This window comes from Choristoneura fumiferana, chromosome 10, assembly GCF_025370935.1.
Source record: "Choristoneura fumiferana chromosome 10, NRCan_CFum_1, whole genome shotgun sequence".
NCBI classification, from domain to species: Eukaryota; Metazoa; Arthropoda; class Insecta; order Lepidoptera; family Tortricidae; genus Choristoneura; species Choristoneura fumiferana.
This window is the reverse complement of record NC_133481.1, coordinates 10,566,177-10,586,117: the sequence shown is the minus strand read 5'-3', so window position 1 is coordinate 10,586,117 and position 19,941 is coordinate 10,566,177. Positions and strand designations below refer to the sequence as shown.

The window sequence follows — 19,941 nt, the reverse complement described above, 5'->3', positions numbered from 1 at the left end:
AGTACCTGGGCCAATTAACTTTTTTACCCACACTAATCTGTCAACGATATTTTTCAAACAATTGCAGATTTTTGTAAGTAAACATGTTTTTTCTGTAATTTAATAGATGGTGTACATGCATAAATGCCATCCTACGTAAGTTCAACCTATTACACCGTGAAATATCTTGTTGGAAGTACGATTTTTTGGTAATGCTAGAGGCAATTTTGGTAACGCAGGAGACGCCCAGTGTCGGTAAAATAGTTGATTGGCCCACCTACCGCTTACAATGACGAAAGGCCTTTCTTAATGAGTTAAGCTTTTGCAATTTCGACCTTGTAACTTAGAGAAGACGGTAGCTATTTGTTTGCATTTTTTGCTACTTGTTCTGGTTTGTTATTAGCGGTAGGCTTTAACAAACGAGAACAATGTTATCTTTACCAGATGAGTTCTAAAGTCCTACACCCCCAGCCCCAGCTGTAATATTTTTTTATCTAAGCGTCGTCGGTGTCGGGGGACCGCTAAGGTTAATACTTTAAAAAATACAACATATGTACTTTAGTTTCCTGATAACCTTAGCGGTCCCCGAACACCGACGACGCTTAGATAAAAAAAATATTATTAGGTACTTATACTAAATTAACTTAGACTAATTTTGCGGGAAATCAGCATAGTCCCCGCGGGATAGGGATAAACGAATTCTTCACAGATGAAGTCGCGGGCAACAGCTAGGTAGTTAGTGCATATTTTTTACTTTTTAGTTGTCTTTTTTTGGCGGCGTTTTTTAGTAGGCTTTTTATCAGGCGTTTTTTTTTTAATTTTAAATTCTGTACTCTTGAAAAAAACATGCTCTAGGAAAAAAAACTTGTTTGTTTTTCACGATAGAAAAAAAAACAGTTTTTTTGCAACACGACAATGCATCTCGGAAGCGAATTGTTGTTATGATATGGGTTCAATATAGTAAACGCTAACAAGAAACTCTGCCCGAACAAAAGAGTACTTACAAGTAAAACGCAAAGTTAATTTAAAATATTTTATTTAAAAAAATTGTTAAAAATATTAATTCAAAATTTGTAGACACTGTTTTTCTTATTTGAGTGACATTAGGTACAAAGTTGTAAGAATATTACTATTATTTATATAAAATGAGCAAAAAAATACTTAGGTATATAAGTTTTCCTTACCTTGCTATATTATTTATTTTATATGTATGTAAATATGAGTGATCTATAAAGTAACAAACTAAACCAATAAAACTAGTAGTAAACTGTAACAAAATCATGCAACTTTTATTATTAAAATGTCTTTTAGTGAGTAAATACGCAGGTTCCATGAAAAAAAAACACTTGTTTAACTTATGACCCAATACCTATAGATATAAGTTTTCCTTACCTTGCTATATTATTTATTTTATATGTATGTAAATATGAGTGATCTATAAAGTAACAAACTAAACCAATAAAACTAGTAGTAAACTGTAACAAAATCATGCAACTTTTATTATTAAAATGTCTTTTAGTGAGTAAATACGCAGGTTCCATGAAAAAAAAAAACACTTGTTTAACTTATGAACCAATACCTATAGATATTCTTACTTTTACTTTTAAGAGGGTGTTTCTTTTTTCGATAATAAATATAGGTACATCCCTATCTCATTCACATTAGAGCTTGTGAGAATTGATAATACGATATCCACCATTATGATATAAATAAATAGCCCGTTTTATAACATTATGAATTAAAAACAAATAAAAACTTAAAAAATAAAAGCATTTTCATTACGACACCCAAGCATTGCATTGTAAGGCACTTTCTATAAAATATTCTAGAAAAAAAACAGCTATATCCTCCTCCAAAGACAATAAAATTGATCTAAATGTACTACTACTACACTATACTAAGGGGCTGCACCATCCATTGATTAGTCTTAACTGACGGTTAAATGTGATGCCGTCTCTATTTGTTTTGTTCGAATAGACGGAGACGGCATCACATTTAACCGTCAGTTAAGACTAATCAATGGATGGTGAAACAGCCCCTTAATAGACCAGATTGATGGAGAATAAACTGTTATCATATGGGACATAAAACACGCATCCTTTTGTACACGCTAAAGACTGGTTAAATAAATAGTGATAAATGCATTATGTGTCGTAAACACTGGGGAAACCATAAGTTACGTCACGCATTAAAAGAGGAGAGGGTCTGACGATTCGTTAAACACGAACAGAATAATGACTAACATACTGAATACTAACATGTGGTGTGACTTAGGACTTATCCTCCTGAATCCTATCTAACTCTTTTAACAGATGTAGTACTTAACATCTTTGTTATTTTTAGATATTTGTTCAACATTATTAAAATTCTTTATTCAATGAATGATTTGTGCTTTAAAAATATATATATTCCCAATATAACGCTTCGCCGGTTGTTTCTCAATCCATCTGGTACAGAGTAATCTTGTGACAACTAGGAAAAAATCATCATGTAGAAATAATTTTAGTAATGTCAGTGAAGGATTTGTTTAGAGCTTCGACGTATTCCGAGCTGTTGTTATGGGACTTGTAGCTGGTTACCGCAGCACCCAATTTGTCAGGGAAGGCAGAATACCTAAAAAAAAAGAAGACGTAAACTTACATGTATGGTCGACCAAGAAAGTGCTTTACCAATTTTAATGACAGTTCCTACTTCAGAAATAAAACAATAAGGCTGATTTTGTCGACCTGATTCGCTGTTGATCTAGGAGTCCGATATATAAATAATTCTTGACGTAAATTTTCAACTTACCCGATACCAAAGCCCTCTGTGCAGACAGGTCCAAAGCCTCCACCCATAACACTAGGCGAGGACAGGGTACTGGTGCTTAAAATGGACTTATTCAGGAAATTATATTCGTAGGAATCAAAGAATGCCGGCCTAGGAAGATTGTTATCTTCCGCTATCTTCATTAGGGCGAACAGGTGACGATCGAATCCTTGTCCCATCGCGGCTTGCTTCACGAGCTCAGAGTGATATTTAGAGCATTCTTGCATCATTGCGCTGAGTTCTCCTTGCGACGCTTTGTTCGAGTGCAAGGCTTCACAGAAAGCCTGGAAAAGATACGAGATTTATTATCATCAGCCGGAAGACGTCCACTACTTTGACATTTAGAGACTATATACATCTCTGAATTATTTAGATTTGGAATTTTATTATTAACTCAGGGACTTTATATATCCCCTTGCTATATAAAGGCTGTATATTGTTAAGCTTATGGATTTTAAACTTGTATATTTTTAGTTTAATTTCTAGTCAAATCAAAGGCTCGCGACGTCGAAGTTCCCAAGACGATCCCATAGAGCTTATGGGAACGGAAGCAATACCATGCCCTCGGTACCGCTCTGCTTTCCGAGTATGACATGAGTGCGTGTGAGCTAGCTTTGAGGGCGGCAGACGTGAGCTTGCCTTCGGAATCCAAAAGCTTAATGGTTACTTGACCTGAAATGTATATTTCAGAATTATTATTATTATTATTTTTAATTTATGACGGTGGAAGCATTCTACATTTTCACTGAACGTAGATATAGTTAGGGGCTGTTTCACCATCCATTAATAAGTGTTAAATGGCGGTTAAATGTGATGCCGTCTCTATTTGTATTGTTCGAATAGACGGAGACGGCATCACATTTAACCTTCAGTTAACACTAATCAATGGATGGTGAAACAGCCCCTTAGTGTTTAGTTTTGTAACTAAGGGACCCCATACATCCCTGTATTATTATTATTATTATTTTTTGTAATGTTTTCTTTAACCCTTTACCAGGCGAAGGAATATATTCCTCCCACATCTTATATCGGTTACCGTAGTCAGGTTTTAACTCCAAACCTCCTACAAAATATTTTGTCGATCCCTGAAAATAGTATTTTATTATCTTCATTCACAACACGCTTCTAAATCGCGTAATATATCTTTGGCAGCCGTTTCGATTTACTTGAACTCTAATTTCAGTAAACTACGGAGAAATTGGAACACTTTCCTTAATTTCTATGAAACAGAAGTACATAGATCGAACAATTTTTTGATATTTTAAAGATTTTGAGTGTTGAAAGGTAATGTAATCTTAAACATTGCTAAATATTCATGCATTTTTGTGTATGACCAAAATTAGGATGTGGGTTGACATTATCCCATGACCTTATTAGAGTTTAACTGTGCGGGAGCTATTCTTTCCATAGCCCGGTAAATTGTCTTGTCGTGTCATAAAAACTCGCGTAAGTAATAAAACTGTTTTTGTGTTCAACCTAGAGCGAATTCATGTACCTAGCTGTAAAATCTCCTTTTAAAGACTTTCCCTGAAGAATAAGATGTGGGAGGAATATATCCCTTCGCCTGATCAAGAATATAATAAGACAGAATCGAGAATGACAGTTAATTACTTACGACAGGCGATGGGAAAACCGTAACCCACATTTTTATTTCTGGTTTAAAGGAACATCTCCGACTTTCGTAAATAAATTTTTTACAAGGCGTTAAATACGGTTGTAACAGTATATAAAGTACGTATGAAGACACGCTAGTTCTAAGGGGCCTGGTAAAGGGTTAATTGTATACTGTAGTTTTTAAGTATTTTATTTGATGGTCTTTCCGGAAGCACTGGTAGTTTAAAAAGTGACGTATAAAAGTGCCCATTGCGGCCTATTTACTGAATAAATGATTTGAATTTGAATTTGAACTGCTATGGCGTCGTAATGAAAAATACATAATTAGCCACCTGCTGCCATCATAAATAAATAAATAACAATAAACATCACGGGGCGGTGTCACAGTTGACCTAGTCCCAAAGTTTATCTTATGGGTACAAAGCAACAGGTAAACATTGGGACCGTGCACGGCGACAGCGCCACACAGCAGTGGCAACTATGGGCATTACCATTACCAGGCATAATGTAACTTATTCCCGGTACATAACTATCTTACCTTACATAACCAGCACTGGAAAGGGCCAAATATCTCCTATTGAAAACAGATTTTAATAATATAATTGGTCACCTTAACCGACAATTTAGGCATCGGAAAATTAGGTACGACGACGACGAGAGAAGCGAGGAGTGTTAATAAGGTACAATTGCGATCACAAAAAGCGCGAGCCGAGCGAGCGAAGGGAGCGCGCCGCGGCAGCGGCCGGCAAAGCGCCAAAACCTGATGTATTTAGGAAATAATATGGCCCTTACCAGTGATGGTTATGTAAGGTGGTTATGTACGAGGAACAAGGGAACACTCAAAGGTTAACTGGTAGAGATCCCTTTCCCTTAAAGGGATAAGTGCGCCTTTTTATATATATCTCAATGTCTGTCAATTGTGTTTGTTAGCTATTTTGTTCAATAAAGAGTTTACATACATACATAAAAAGATAATAATGTTGTCACAACTGTCAAGCGAGAAGTAAGTAGACGTCGTAATAATTTCAATAGAATCTCATGATATACTATATTAGACAATTCTGGACGATGGTATGGTAGGGTGGTATTGACAATTTCATTAACATATCACATGATATAGTCTTTAGCATCGAGCTGAAGACGTGGGCCCAAAGTTGGTACTTGGTTGGTACTATACTTACACACATGCACGTAAGCATTCTAAATAAAGGAGAAATTGCTAAAATTTTGTTCCACGCCGCTCGTCTTTTCGTTTCTTACCGTAGCGTATTTAGCTCTACGATACTATTTAGTCAAATAAGTACCTTAGTTGTCATGTAAAAGCAGGATAGGATTAAATCTATGTTACTGTTATCGGCTATTACTATTGACATATAATTATGATATGATTTTTAATCTCAGATGCTAGTATCGTTATCATTTAGCCGTTTTAGCCCACTGACAAGCCTGAAAGCCAGACTGTTGCAAGGCATTGAGTTATCTTTCAGACGATAAAGATAAATGGCCTCATCAACACCCAAACAATGTCACAAATATGAGTCCATATTGGCTCATATACATTGTTTTAATCTGTTTTAATTTATTTATTACATAGTTTAACACCTGGATATGTTACTGGTAGAACAAGTCAGTAATGCATTGTAGGTCATTTGTCATCAGTTTCTGAACCCATCCTAGAGTACTTATGATATGCGCGTAGATAAAATAATGTACGCAACTGTACGTAATTAGGCCTTAAAACACACGTGATCCTTTTATGAAAAATAAAACCACACTAGTGTTTTAAGGACCCTTATTACGCGACAGTTGCATCGCATAAACTACTATTACGTATGGTTAATTTTAACGTATTTATTTAGCCAATTTATAAATAAAACATACATTTAAAATTATTGTGATTATATTTTATATCAAAATCATTTAAAAATAATAAATAAATTAATATGCCTTTAAGGATTAAAAAGTTAAAATAACTAAAATAGGCACTGTAATACTATTTTTAATTATAACTACTACGGGCGTCTCGTTGTGAGTGAAAACAAACTGGCGTCGCTGCCGCGTCCAGTTTTGCCGCTTCATAATTGTCGAAATTACTAAATTACCGTCGGAAGTGATAAACATATTAACTTAACATAAATGGTTTATTTTAAAATGTAAGATAAAATAACTTAAACACCAGTGAATGTTTAGAAATCGATTAAAACTTCTTCATGAATAAAATCTATTGTTAAAAGAAATCGAATCAGTAACGCATCAGGGCATCACTATTTTAATTAGTACTCGAGCTGTCAAAAGTTAAATACACGATTGGAACAATTATACATTGTTATTCAATGAGGCTAATTGACAGGCGAAATATCGCCAGATGGCGTTAGTATCGTGAGGTCCAGTTGACGTTACGGTCTTGCTTGCAAATGGTTCGTTTAGTTATTTAATGAGCCAATTGCAAGCAAGACAAGCAAGGTATTTCGCCTGTCAATTAGCCTTCATTAGAAAAAAATTGGACTCATCAACTTAAAAAAAAATGCATTTACTTACCTTAGTCTTTTCAGTGCAGGGCCTCATAGTTTCTGTCCTGCCATGTTTGAAGGCTGAGGTGCTACAGGATTCGTAAGTGCCCACGAAATTGCCATGAAGCAGATGATATGCCGCCTGAATAAAAATATGTATCGAGGTATATCACAATTACAACGACTAGCGTTATATGTAGCACAGCTTATTTGTAATTAAAACAAAATACGAGTAGCAGGTCAATGTTGTAATTATTATTTGCAAAAATTCCCCAACCTCATAGACTCCATATGATTTAAATATCACCATAATTAATGATAATAAGCATCACGCTAGTAACACAGTTCTTTACAACATGCTTTAGAACCACCTGAAAGTGTGAAGGATAAAATGTGGCGGAAATAGTAAATTATTGTCGTGGCCTGGAAGTAGGCAATTGTTGGCTGAGTATGAGTATAAACGGACGAGCTTGCGCGTGCGAGTTTTTAACTTATAATTTCAACTTTTACGGTTATTTTTGAGAAAAATAGACATAAAACGCTCAATCTAAATCATTGGAACTAGAGACTTGAAGTTGACATTACCCGTCTATCCCACTAGTCCCATTGAGTTGTACAGTCACGTCTAAAAATATGTCCACAAAATTAAATTGAAAATAAAAAAAAAATATTTATCTATTACTGAACCAAAAAATTGTATTCATTAACTTTTATTCGTCAAAAATGCGATGCCACTGAATAAGCTATTTATATCACTACTTGAAAAAAATACATTGAAGAATCCATTAATAAGCAAAATTATACATAGTTATCTATAGTATACATATTTGTTTGACAATTTTGACATAATTACCTTTTTAACAAAAATATAAAAAAAAACCGTACAAGTGCGAGTATAACATAGACAAGGTTCCATGCATTCTAAAATTAAAATTTATTATGACTCTTTCTACCATAAACTTCTTATCTTAAGCCCAGTACTTTTAATTAAATAACTTTAATAAAAATAGAACTATTACATAAAATATATTTCAAATTATCATAGCAAGCCCTTTTATTGGATGTCCACGTCCGACCTTAAGTTACCAACAATTTTCAACTCAATCGGTTCGATAGGAGCAAATTGGTCGTTTGTATCGTCGGTTGAAATAACAATACGTTTAATCTTGCTAATTTGGTTGGGTTATTCCTTTTTTAGACACGATACCAAACAGAGTGTATTGTTTTAATAGCGACGATTAGTAACAAGTGTTGTTCACACTGAAAACCAAGAAGCATCTACGCAATCTTTAATCATTGTATTTTTTATAATCTCTCACTTGTAAGAAACACAGTACAGGACTAGTAAGCTCCTGCTTCAATGATATTCTGTGAGATGTGGTAGGTACTACCCCGGTAGCTTCGTACTGCAAACGAAGACTGGATTGTCGTCACAACAATTAACAATATAATTAAAATAAAATAAGTATGCATTTAGTTGACCCTAACTTAGCAATATACAAGTCAATCAATGGACTGTCATAGAATACGTGAGATATATGAAAGTCCGCACTGTTTAATTGTAAATCAGTTATTACAACTTACATTCTATGCCAGGACAAGGTTTGTTGTCAGTCTTGATACATATTTATGCCAAATGTATACAAATATTTGTAAATTGGTGTGGTTATATGTATGGAACCCATTCATGACATTAGGTGGATATTCATTTATTTAATTACAAATTTTGAAGTTTTGTAATTACATACTGAAACAGTTCAATGATAAATTTTTGTGGTAATATTACAATTTATGATGAAGTTGGCTACATACATAGTGTTTAGACGTGACTGTACCTTGAGTATCATAAAGCTCCACAAAATTAAATGAAAAAAAAAAAGGTTTTTCGAAAGGGAACCGCAGGATAAAGGCACTGACTGTTATTCGCTCAAGGAGGCGATGCCACGGGTATAAGCTAGGCTTATCACTACTTGAAAAAAGGATTGTATTGAAGAATCTATTAACAAGCAAAATTATACATAGTTATCTATAGTTACTTATAGCAATTTTGACATATGACCTTTTTACACAAAAATATAAAAAAAAACCGGACAAGTGCGAGTACTAAAATAGACAAGGTTCCGTGCATTCCTAGAAATTAGGGAAATTTATTATGACTCTTTCTACCATAAACTTCTTATCTTAAGCCCAGTACTTTTAATTAAATAACTATTAATAAAATATAGAACTATATATCATAAAATATATTTCAAATTATCATAGCAAGCCCTTTCATTGGCATGTCACACGTCCGACCTTAAGTTACCAACCAATTTTCAACTCAATCGGTTCAGTATTTTCGGAGCAAATTGGTCGTTTGTCGTCGTCGGTTTGAAATAACAATATCGTTTTCAATCTTGCTAAGTTGGTTGGGTTATTCCTTTTTAGACACGGTACCCTAAAGAGAGTGTATTGTTTTAAAGTAGCGACGATTATGTAAACAATGTTGTTACCTGAAAACCAAGCTGCATCACGCAATCAGGACTGACTTCGTATTTTTTGCAAGCGCCTTTTGTAAGACCCTCATACAAAGTGTAATCGATGCTCAATGATTCGTACCATTCCTTGTATTCCTTTTTAGCTTTCTCAACGAATTGCCTGGATTTGTCGTCCAACTTGAAATCTTTAAAAAAATAAGTATGATTTAGTTAGCAACTTAGCAACTACTGATCGATGGTGTCTGATTGAAACTAGTATCTGAAACCGAAGCTTAATTCTAAGGCGATTCTAGTACACTCCAGGAAAGTGGAATCAACCCTTGTACGAGGGGGGGCCTTATCGTAATCAATTTCGCTATGATTTCTGTGGCAAACACGTATGGGATGTCAACATAACACCCAGGTACGTGATTCAGGTTCTTCGATTGTACATAATTTGAGTTTGTGTTTAATTCAGGCTTTGTAAATAGGTGTTTGTATTCTTAAACACTGATTTGCAAAACAAGTAGGTTCTGAGTGACTTAAGGTACTGAATGATGAACGGGGCAGGGTGTAGCAGAGCAGCTGATTGGTGCTGGAGAGATTCAAATTCTACAACAAAACAAAAAGCAACTTTCTTACCTAATTTGTTAACAGTAATATTGCTACTAGCCGGCTTGGTGTCAGGATGCACGAAGGGTTTCTTAGTAGTTTCCGCGTAAATGTCCTCAAAGAACCTCAGTACTGCAACACCGTCGCCCCACGAGTGCTCAAAGTTAATACCAGCCACGCCATCGCCTGTGACTATAACGCTGAACGACTTGTCAAACCATCTGTAAAATATGTTCAAAATCATAAGTACATTGATTAATTGGGTGAGTTGTCGGGAAACGCTGGGTATATTAATGTTAACATTTCCAAATTTAAAAAGTGATAAGAAGCTGAAATTCTCTATAGTCTCTGGTTCCCAAAGTGGTCAAAGTGAACCTCCAGGGGTCCATGGGAGACCAGACGGGAGTCGACGTTCTCGGGTAATATGGGAGTTTTGGAAATATAGTAGAAACATAGTTGCATTTTTTATTTCATTTTACCGATGAAACTCAACTGGCTCTTGCTTTTCAAGGATTAGTATATTTTAATTTGATAAAAATCATCTCACCTATTTAAACCATCTCCATGCAAATATGTCTTCAGGAGCCCGTGCTTGGAATCACCAAGAATTTCATCATCAAGCACCAGATTGAATATAGCCGAGTCTATCTTATTCAATACATCTTTATTGCCCGTCTCTTCTAAATGAGCTCTTTGCTTCGCCCATTCGTTACGGTCCTGGCAAGTGAGAATGCCGAGAGGGTATTCAGCAGGCGGCGCATTGTCATCTATTATCCTGTTTAGATTTGCCAACATTTCTGATGGTGATAATAAGTTGCCTGAAAGAGATAGTTGAAGGATTATCTTTGCTGTAGGACTAAGGATATTTTATGGAAGATTTTGCTACACTGTTCATGTATTTTCCGCTTAAGGCCGTGACGTTAAATGCTAGGTTTTTGTAATCGTGCCAAGAATACGTCACGTCGTGCAGCAGTGACGGCAAAACTTTAGTTTTATTATTAGGTATCATAAGTTATAGAAGCTGTGGTGGCAGAGTAGTTTGACCTGTGGCCTGTCAAGCAGAGGATCGTGGGTTCAAACCCCGGCTCGCACCTCTTGAGTTTTTCTAAATTCATGTGCGGATTACATTTGAAATTTACCACGAGATTTACAGTGAAGGAAAACATCGTGAGGAAACCTGCACATACTGGGAAGCAATTCAGTGGTGTGTGTGAAGTTCCCAATACGGACTGGGCCCGCGTGGGAACTACGGCCCAAGCCCTCTCATTCTGAGAGGAGGCCTGTGCCCAGCAGTGGGACGTATATAGGCTGGAATAATGAAGCTATAGATATAGGCAAAAGCCTAAAATTGCTAAAAGTGATCTGCCTACCCCATTTGGGAATACAGGCGTGATGTTTGTGTGCGTGTGTTTAAGTTATAGATAGTTAGTTAGTTTAAATTCGCTCATTTCACAGTTTAATAATAGTAAAAATCGAAAATAATGAATTTTACACTAAATTGCCACAAGGCACTGCACTTCAATGTTTATTATTCATTCATTAGAACTTCTGTAAAGCTATAATAAGCATAATAAGTCAATAGCCTCACAATAACTGTTGTGTCAATTGCCTATTCATTCAGAATGCATACATTACTTCAATATAAAGTATTTTAGGTTCTGACAACAGTATAATGTGTGATGTGACTGACCAGTGGCCTTATTGTCTAAAGCAGAGTTTAGACTTGCAAGAGAAATCGTGCAAGTTGCAATACATTGCGGCGCACGTTTGACCACTAGAAACTCGTTGGCATTACGGCCTTGCAATGTAACGCAATTTGCACGATTTTTCCCATCAGATATTATCATTTAAATACTTTGCTCTCAGAGCCAATATCTGACAAAGCCATTTGCATTTACCAATTTTTTAATGTCCCTTGCGTAGGGAAAATGAGCGAGCACCCATGAGGCTGACATGATCACCTGGAGTATTCAAAGCCTCAACAAAAAGAAGAAAAAAAAATTACTTTGCTGGACACAATGAACCTTACATTCACGTGAAAAATTATCCTATACAGCTATTTTACTGAATTTTGTTACAGTCCTACATTTTCTTATTGAAAAGTATTTTTATAAGTTAATACCAAGGCGACCAAGCTTCGTTCGGGCTTGCTTCCAATTTATTTCAACCATACAATATTGAACTGTGCCATCTCTCAGCAAAAGATATGACAATGAGTTTAGACTGATTAGATTTACAGATTTAAAATTTTTCATACGGGAGTTGTGGCAAAATTTTATCATTAAATTTTTTAAATGTATAGTCAGATAAAGATAATACAAAATTATTATTAACCAGTTCTTACCCACAATTTCGTTTGTAAAGAATTTGTTTACAATGTACCTTACCTACCCTCAGGAACTATACAATAAAAAACTATCCCATGCCCTTTCCTAAAGGTCTCAAACTGTGCTTATTATATTATGATTATTAATACATAGGTATAAATGAGAAATGATGTCTGCCCGTCATCTCTCCACTCATCAACCAGTGAACCTGGTTGTGGTATAAAGATAGTTTGAGACCCTGGGAAGGACTTAGGATATTTTTTACTGTAGAAACTTGTATAGTTCCCATGTGATAGCAATAAACTAATTTTTCGCAAACAAAGTTAGGCATAAAAGCTAGTATATAATATCAGTAAGGATGAAAATATCTTACCATCAGAATCAAACACATTGAATATATAAAAGTTTCCACCCTTTTGCACCAAAACATGCCTGCTGTTTGGATCCCTGAAGATCTTATCTTTATTTAACAATGGGATACGGGTGGCTCCAAAGAGTCCCACAAACTGACTCATGTCCAGTGGAAATGCCTTGAATAGATATGCACCATACCTGTGGAATAAATGATTTAATTTCACACCAAAAATATGTAAATCAATTTAAGAAGCTTCAATTGTAAAGCAAAACATGTGAGCTCATTTAAGCCATCAATAGAATGCAGACCTTAACATAGAAAGTAGTGATGTGCCGGATTGTTAAAAAAACATATCTGAGGTTATGGATATCATTCTCAATTTGTTTACTCAATACATGTGACTTTGCTTGAGCATAGAATAACTTTAATACTTGAATTTAAAAAGTAGCCAAAATGTGATTATATAAAATAAAAAATAATTGAATTACAGTTCTTAGTATTTCATAGCTAGAAAGCTATGAATCTTTTTAATTTGCTTAGAGAAATTCTGTTTAAAATAAATGAATTAAATAAAAATGATTTATTTAATTTCAGTTACCCCATATGTAGTAGAGTATAGGTAGAGTCATTCACGATGACGCCTGCCGTGATTCTTATTACAATGTCATTAATGGCTAATTTTGACAAAATCACGCATCTTCATGGATGGCACTAGGTATAATAATAAACAAATAATAAAAAATAAATTAATCAACATTAATATTTGTCTGATTTTTATCCAGTGCTGTCCTGATGATATAAGATTCATAATAAGTTCTGCTAAAAAGTCTTATAGGGATTAGTTTTATACATTGGACATCACTGTATATCAATAAATGGCACATCACTAAAACAATTGTCTGATGAAATTAAAAGCTATAATTTGTCTATTAAAATTAAATAGCTGTTAAGAAATATTGTACCTATTACAAACCATGAAACCGCCTCAGGCAACATGCCAGTAACAGTTTTGAAGAGGGGAGTATTACTTTTTTTGGGATTCATATGAAAAACTGCTGGTTCTAATATTTGCACCCTCAGAGATTCCATGAATCTAACAGCACTGATCAGTAGATTAGTGGAACGAATCAATTGGTTATTATAGGCCTGTCTAGTATCGTTTTGGAACACAATCAACGGGTTGTAATTTATAGGCAGCGGTTTGCGATCTCGAAGGTAAAGGTCAAACCAGTAATCAGAAATATAACTGGTATGTTTATTAGCCTTATCTTTAGCTATAAGTTTCTCTTGTAAAACTTTACCTTCATTATTAACAAAAGTTCCGGTTCGTTTCGTCGCTTCGTTGAATTGGTCATCCGTTAAAAGAGGCCGTAATGCTCTGATATAACGCTCGGAACTTTTTTTCAACTCCGGTATGGGTAGTCTTGGTAATGATTTTTGAAAATGCAATGTCGGTACCTTGCTTTTCTGTAAATATTGATAGTTGATATCGCGTATAGTTTTGGATTTGCTGGCGTAGCTTCTTTGCGTTATGTTTTTTATACACAGGTTTTTATTTAAACAGTTATTCAGAGCATACATTTTTAAGACTTAACTTCACTTGTTGCTTCCACAGACAGACCACTGAGTGATACTTCGATCTAACTGTTCAACTTAACTCAAAAGCTGACATAGATGAATAAATTGTATAAAATTATAAAACAGCAATGCTGCGTAGAGTTCAAAAAAATATAATGATTGTGGAGTCGGAGTCACAAACTTGTGGAGTTATGATCTGACTGAACTGAAGTGAACTTTGACTTTGAAAGTACTTTACTTATCTCAAAGAGCATAATATATAACCACTATTGGAGGATAATTTTTATACTCTTTGACTTTGACATAACAAATTTGATTGATTTGACAAGTAAAAATCTTTTTTTTTCAAAAACGCGACAAAGGAACTAAAGTCCACAAAGCAAGGAGTTATTGAATTCGCTGTTTATACATATTAGTGATGCAACGGATATCCGGCCACTATTTTAATATTCGGCCAAATACCGGATAGTAAAGAAACTTATAGTTATGATTAAAAACTAGTAAGTATTTGTTTATGTATTGATAAGAAAATTATATTATAGCAAAGATTACCGATTTAACAAGTTTGATCTTCATTTTGTGCACAAATTTTGTACGAGTACATTATGTTGTTGTTGTATAATAAATATAACTTTCTAACAATAACTTGTATTGATCAATTATTAACATCAGTTTATTAATTCTAACTTAATTAATTATACTATAGTCATGTAAAAAGCGCGCTTTGTCTTTGCCTCTTTGAACAAGTTGCAAACTACACGGACGGAGTGCCACGCATTGGCGAATTAGCTAATTTTATATTTATTGTACCTACGTAAGACTTGACCGAATATCCGGCTATCTGGTATCCGGTCAAACAACTGTCCGTTACGTCTCTACTCTACTGTATATATCATACACCACCATCTCGATGTTTGGGTTGTAATAATTTCTAATCAAAAACAGTTCCAAAATAATTTAATTCAATACAAAGCCGTTTTTATTTTAAAATTTCATTTTATTTAGTTTGCTGTTTTCCTCTGCAGATACCAACCACGCTACATTGTTTTTCAGCATCTTGTATAGCAGAGAATATGGCACCCGAGTGGACTTTCTTCAGAATTCTCTTATCATGGAAGGGGTGTGTGTGAGCAGAAATCCTGTAGACAGCAAAAATAAAAACTGTCACACGGCGAAAGATATGCATTGGAGTATGATGATGAAGAGCAGTATATAAATTAATGTAATGAGGGTTTTCACAAAGGCGAAATATCGCTAGATGGCGTTAGTATCGTGAGGTCCGTTTGACGTTTAACGTTTCCTCGTGATTGGTTAAAAAACTAAATGAGCCAATCGCAAGCAAACGTCAAATGGACCTCACGATACGCCATCTAGCGATATTTTGCCTGTGTGAAAACCTTCATTGACGGAGCCACTTTCTTCTTAATATTGCCATTAGCTGTTTCTCGCGACTCCGACCTCGGAAGATTCGTTTGCTATTCCAGGGGAATTATGCAAGTTTCCGGTATAAAACTATCCTCTGTCGTCTGTCATTCCCAGTGTTTTAAACAATCTCCATACCAAATTTTATCAAAAATAGTGTCGCGGTTTAAGCGTGAGGAGGCAACATACAGACAGAGTAACTTTCGCATTTATAATATTACTAAGGATGTCCTACCGCGAAATTTGTTTCAGCCTGATGCTCCATGATTCTTATTCTAAAGTCGATTTAGGGCGACACAATAGACTGGCAACTCTAGCAAGTTTCTACAAAGCTGGCAAATGCACTTTCTTCTCACCTTTGAATAACATGATTGTCTTTAGTAACAACATGTGCTGGACACTTGATTGATGTAACATAGTCAACGCAACGCCATTGCCTGGTGTTGTTCCGATTTGTGTGCTTCAGATAGTACACAAATCTATTCAGTATCATTTGTAGTGAACCTTGGTTAGAAACCGTGTACTGCATTGCTGGTACTGCTGGAAACAATAGACATCAGTTTTTAAGGAATGTTTCTTTTTAAATAATTTCCAAACCGATTTTTTTTTATTCTACAGGATGGCAAACGAGCAAGTGGGTCTCCTGATGGTAAGAGATCACCACCGCTCATAGACACCTGCAACACCAGGGGGATTGCAGATGCGTTGCCAACCTAGAGGCCTAAGTTGGGATACCTCAAGTGCCAGTAATTTCACCGGCTGTCTTACTCTCCACGCCGAAACACAACATTGCAAGCACTGCTGCTTCACGGCGGGATTAGCGTAGCGAGCAAGATGGAAACGGATGGCGGGTAATACCCATACATATGCTGTACAGCAACCGAGTTTTGCTCAGTAATTTCATTAATTTTTGTCCCGCATGCTTGGAGTCCCCGCATGCTATATAATCCCCGACATATGGACCAATGAAAATAATATATATATCTATAAATATATATCTAGATACTTACTTTTGTGGTTATTTGCATCTGGAATACTGTTTTCTGCTTCAGTCATTGTCACAATACCATCTTTCATATCTTCATCCTGCAAGGACTCTATAAAGGATTGATCTACTGACTGTACATTGTCTATTGTAGACAGAATGGTTTCTTCTTTATCATCATGTCTGAAAAAAAAACACCTATACTCTTTACTGACCATTTTTGCACCTTGTCTGTTGAGTGAGTGTAATTTGCAAGACTCACAAATAATAAAAGTAAATATTGTTGGCAGTTGTATATGTGCCCGGTGCCGCTAAGAGGTCAATCCTGACACATTGCACAACTATCAAGTCCCTGATTATCGTTAATGTCAAGCATTGAAAAAAATGCTTTAAGTACTTACTACTCTGTCGCACGCAGCAAGTAAGCATTACATTTTTTTCTATGATTCATATTGTTAATATTCAGAAACTTCATAGTTTTGCAATGTGTCCGGATTTATTTCATAACGGCCATTGACTATAGGTAAAGTCTGCTTCTAATATAAAGCAGTGACCAAACACTCTTGACAATGCTGGCAAAATAAGATATTTTAGTACCTTTAGGAGCTGTTCCACCATCCATTGATCAGTGTTAACTAATAGAGACAACATCACATTTAACTGTCAGTTAACACTAATCAATGGATGGTGAAACAGCCCCTTAGTATTTATTTCTATCCCTGGCAGTCCTACCAAATCTTTACACATGCCAACTTGAAACTAATCAATTTCTTACATGATTCTGTGGGTGTACAACTGATACTTTTCAGTTTTGTCCTTGTCATCTGTGATTTCGAAGAAGCAAACATCATCGTCTTCATTCTGTGAGCGCACACTTGGTGGATTTGGAGCAGGGTGATGGACCATAGAAGAATGGTTCATTTTCTAGAAAAAATTAAATAAATATGATATACAAAAAAGAAACACACAAAACAACGAAGAGCAAGTTAACTTCTGGAAACCTCTATGTTGAAAATAGCCTGAATGGCTTCGGGAAAAGTATGGTACGGCCATGCCTTTGTTTTTGTTTTGCTCGACTTGGCTGGGGCACTGCCGTGCCCCCAGATTTAAATAATATGTAACATATATAATGTTATGTATATTCAAAAAGTTCCCAATCCGCACTGGGCCCGCGTGGGAACTATGGCCCAAGCCCTCTTGTTCTGAGAGGAGGCCTGTGCCCAGCAGTGGGACGTATATAGGCTGGGATGATGATGATATTCAAAAATATGCGCCACAGATAAGTTTTGGAATATATGTATTTTTATGGAGATAAATGCACACCATATCCTCCAATCCTTTGATATGAAGTTCTCTTCCCGCTTCAATGAGCTGTTCCAAGTTCTCACTGCTCACAATCACCTCACCAGTGTATATGTATTCCAATATTGAACACAGCGTTGAGTATGATATTCTCTGAAAATATTATTTGTCATAATTTTTTTATGTTGCAAAGAGTAATTGTTGTTGGTACATTTGTGTAAATGGACATTTTACTTTAAATGGAGCAAATTTTTTTTTTCTGTTTTAGGTAATTCTGGGTGCTCCTTACAAAGAATCACAAGCACTATTGATTTTGACAAAGAAAAGAAATGTCCTCAATTTTCCATAAAATTTTATGTGTCCATTTCATAACAACCCGTAAACTGTATGAAAAAAAAGGTCACAAAACGAACAAAAAAATATGGGACACTTTTTATTCTTCGTTTTAATCAATAGTGCTTGTGCATAAAATACCTAAAAGTGAAAATACCTAATTGTTCAAAGGTTAACTGGAAGAGATCCCTTTAAGAGATAAAATAAGTTCGCCTTTGTACAACTTGTTATCCTGTTTTCTGCTAATTTCATGTTTTTATGTACAATAAAGAATATCACAATACAATACAATATTAATAGGGAAAACGGTAGTACTTAATAGTTCTTTAAGTAGGTAAAGACTAGTTTTTTTAATTTTTGCAATAAATTCTGTGATAATACACATAAAAAAAAGTAAGTTGGATAAGGTAGTCAACATACATTTAAGAATATGATTGGATGAGGGCAATGTGCTGAAGCAATGAGCTCCTTGATGTAGGGACTTGCCAGGGCTATGATCATCTGATGCACTTTTACAGAATGCCCATCTGCTGCAAGAGTCATATCTACAAATTCACCATTCTGAAAATATATTATCAATAATAATAAATTGGCAGACATGACAGACTATCATAATATTTTTAACAATGTAATAATGGAGGTCTTATCAAGAAGTCAAAAGGCTGGCAGAACAACAGGTTAAGTGGGAATTAATCCAAGGTGCTTAAAAGAGCAAGTCTAAATCTCCGGAATCTTCTCAACAGATGTTTTTCTGAACTGGTGGTAGTTTTTTTACATTCATAACAAGTGCTTGTTATAGTTAAAATTAAATAATGATATTTTGACTTTGACTTATGACGGTGATAGAAAAAAATTCCTGAGAGAGACTGCAACATAGTTTAATTAAAATGGAACTTCACATGGTTACTAGTTTGTTTAAATTTGAACTTTGAACTACTTACTTAATAAACATTTAACTGATTGTTTGTAGTGTTTTAGTAAAGCAAAATATTTTTTATAAGCTTTTATTTAACTTCACCCCTATATTTGTTTGCTTCAACCTTGCAAATTTATTTTGATATCCACTTCCAGTGAGTAGTTGGAGTGACTTCAAATTTGGTATACATAATTTTAAATCGGTATAATCAACAAAAGCCATAGTCAGCAATTTTTTTAAATAAAAATTAAATTTTTAACAAAAACTCATTTGTATGGTCAATCGCAGTTTAAATCGGACCAAAAAAATTACTTTAGGGCAATAGTATGTAACGTTTGTGAGCGTCTATTGAAAGTGTGAGTGTCTATTCAAAAAACTGAATATAAATTCTAAACATACCTGTTGTAAATAACTTAAACCACTGCAAATATTCTTTTTGTGTGCATCCCACGATAACGCGAACTGTGTCATGATTAATTACTAATATTCTAATATTATACAGGAAATTACTGATTCTATATCATTTACTCAATTCAATTCAGATATAATATAAATGGAAGAATGTTTTATTTTACCCAAAATCGCATAAGCAGAAGTATGCAATAAATATTTTGATTCGGTTGTTTGACATTTACTTTTTTTTTTGTTGCATCAAAATCAAAGATTAAATGCTCAGTATTGACTATCGAGTTGTTTTAGTCGGTGTTGCCTGAATAAATTCCCCCAAAAGCCCATAACACTTCA

General features: G+C 34.9%; 2 protein-coding genes across 3 annotated transcripts; both read right to left on the bottom strand.

Annotated features, from left to right (window-relative positions):
- Positions 1-998: 998 nt before the first annotated feature.
- CPT2 (Carnitine palmitoyltransferase 2) lies at positions 999-14,537 on the bottom strand. Its single transcript, XM_074093462.1, has 8 exons — positions 13,635-14,537; positions 12,680-12,858; positions 10,527-10,797; positions 10,010-10,200; positions 9,404-9,573; positions 6,940-7,053; positions 2,770-3,071; positions 999-2,592 (listed from the first exon to the last, which is right to left on the bottom strand). The coding sequence occupies exons 1-8, from the start codon at positions 14,240-14,242 to the stop codon at positions 2,466-2,468; spliced, it is 1,962 nt and encodes a 653-aa protein (XP_073949563.1). The 5' UTR covers positions 14,243-14,537; the 3' UTR covers positions 999-2,465.
- A 642-nt stretch (positions 14,538-15,179) lies between these two features.
- Positions 15,180-19,900, bottom strand: LOC141432076 (uncharacterized). Of its 2 annotated transcripts, none has more exons than XM_074093461.1 (7): positions 19,597-19,900; positions 18,702-18,842; positions 17,970-18,101; positions 17,422-17,570; positions 16,672-16,829; positions 16,018-16,198; positions 15,180-15,378 (listed from the first exon to the last, which is right to left on the bottom strand). In XM_074093461.1, exons 1-7 carry the CDS (start codon positions 19,666-19,668, stop codon positions 15,237-15,239), a joined length of 975 nt encoding a protein of 324 aa, XP_073949562.1. In that variant the 5' UTR covers positions 19,669-19,900; the 3' UTR covers positions 15,180-15,236. The 2 variants fall into 2 exon arrangements, with proteins under 2 accessions (XP_073949562.1, XP_073949561.1); XM_074093460.1 differs by having other exon boundaries at positions 16,018-16,201; positions 19,597-19,898.
- Positions 19,901-19,941: the final 41 nt, after the last annotated feature.

Bases quoted from the DNA above. Each gene is read 5' to 3' on its own strand.
- LOC141432076 (XM_074093460.1), bottom strand. From the start codon at position 19,668: ATGACACAGTTCGCGTTATCGTGGGATGCACACAAAAAGAATATTTGC. The intron at 18,102-18,701 runs GTATGTTGACTA...TAATATTTTCAG, and splicing joins ATCCAATCATATTCTTAAAT to AGAATATCATACTCAACGCT. The intron at 16,830-17,421 runs GTAAGAAATTGA...TTTTTTTTTCAG, and splicing joins TTGTACACCCACAGAATCAT to ACATGATGATAAAGAAGAAA.
- CPT2 (XM_074093462.1), bottom strand. From the start codon at position 14,242: ATGTATGCTCTGAATAACTGTTTAAATAAAAACCTGTGTATAAAAAAC. The intron at 12,859-13,634 runs GTTTGTAATAGG...TTTATTCCACAG, and splicing joins TTGCCTGAGGCGGTTTCATG to GTATGGTGCATATCTATTCA. The intron at 7,054-9,403 runs GTAACAACATTG...ATTTTTATTCAG, and splicing joins TGATGCAGCTTGGTTTTCAG to GCGGCATATCATCTGCTTCA.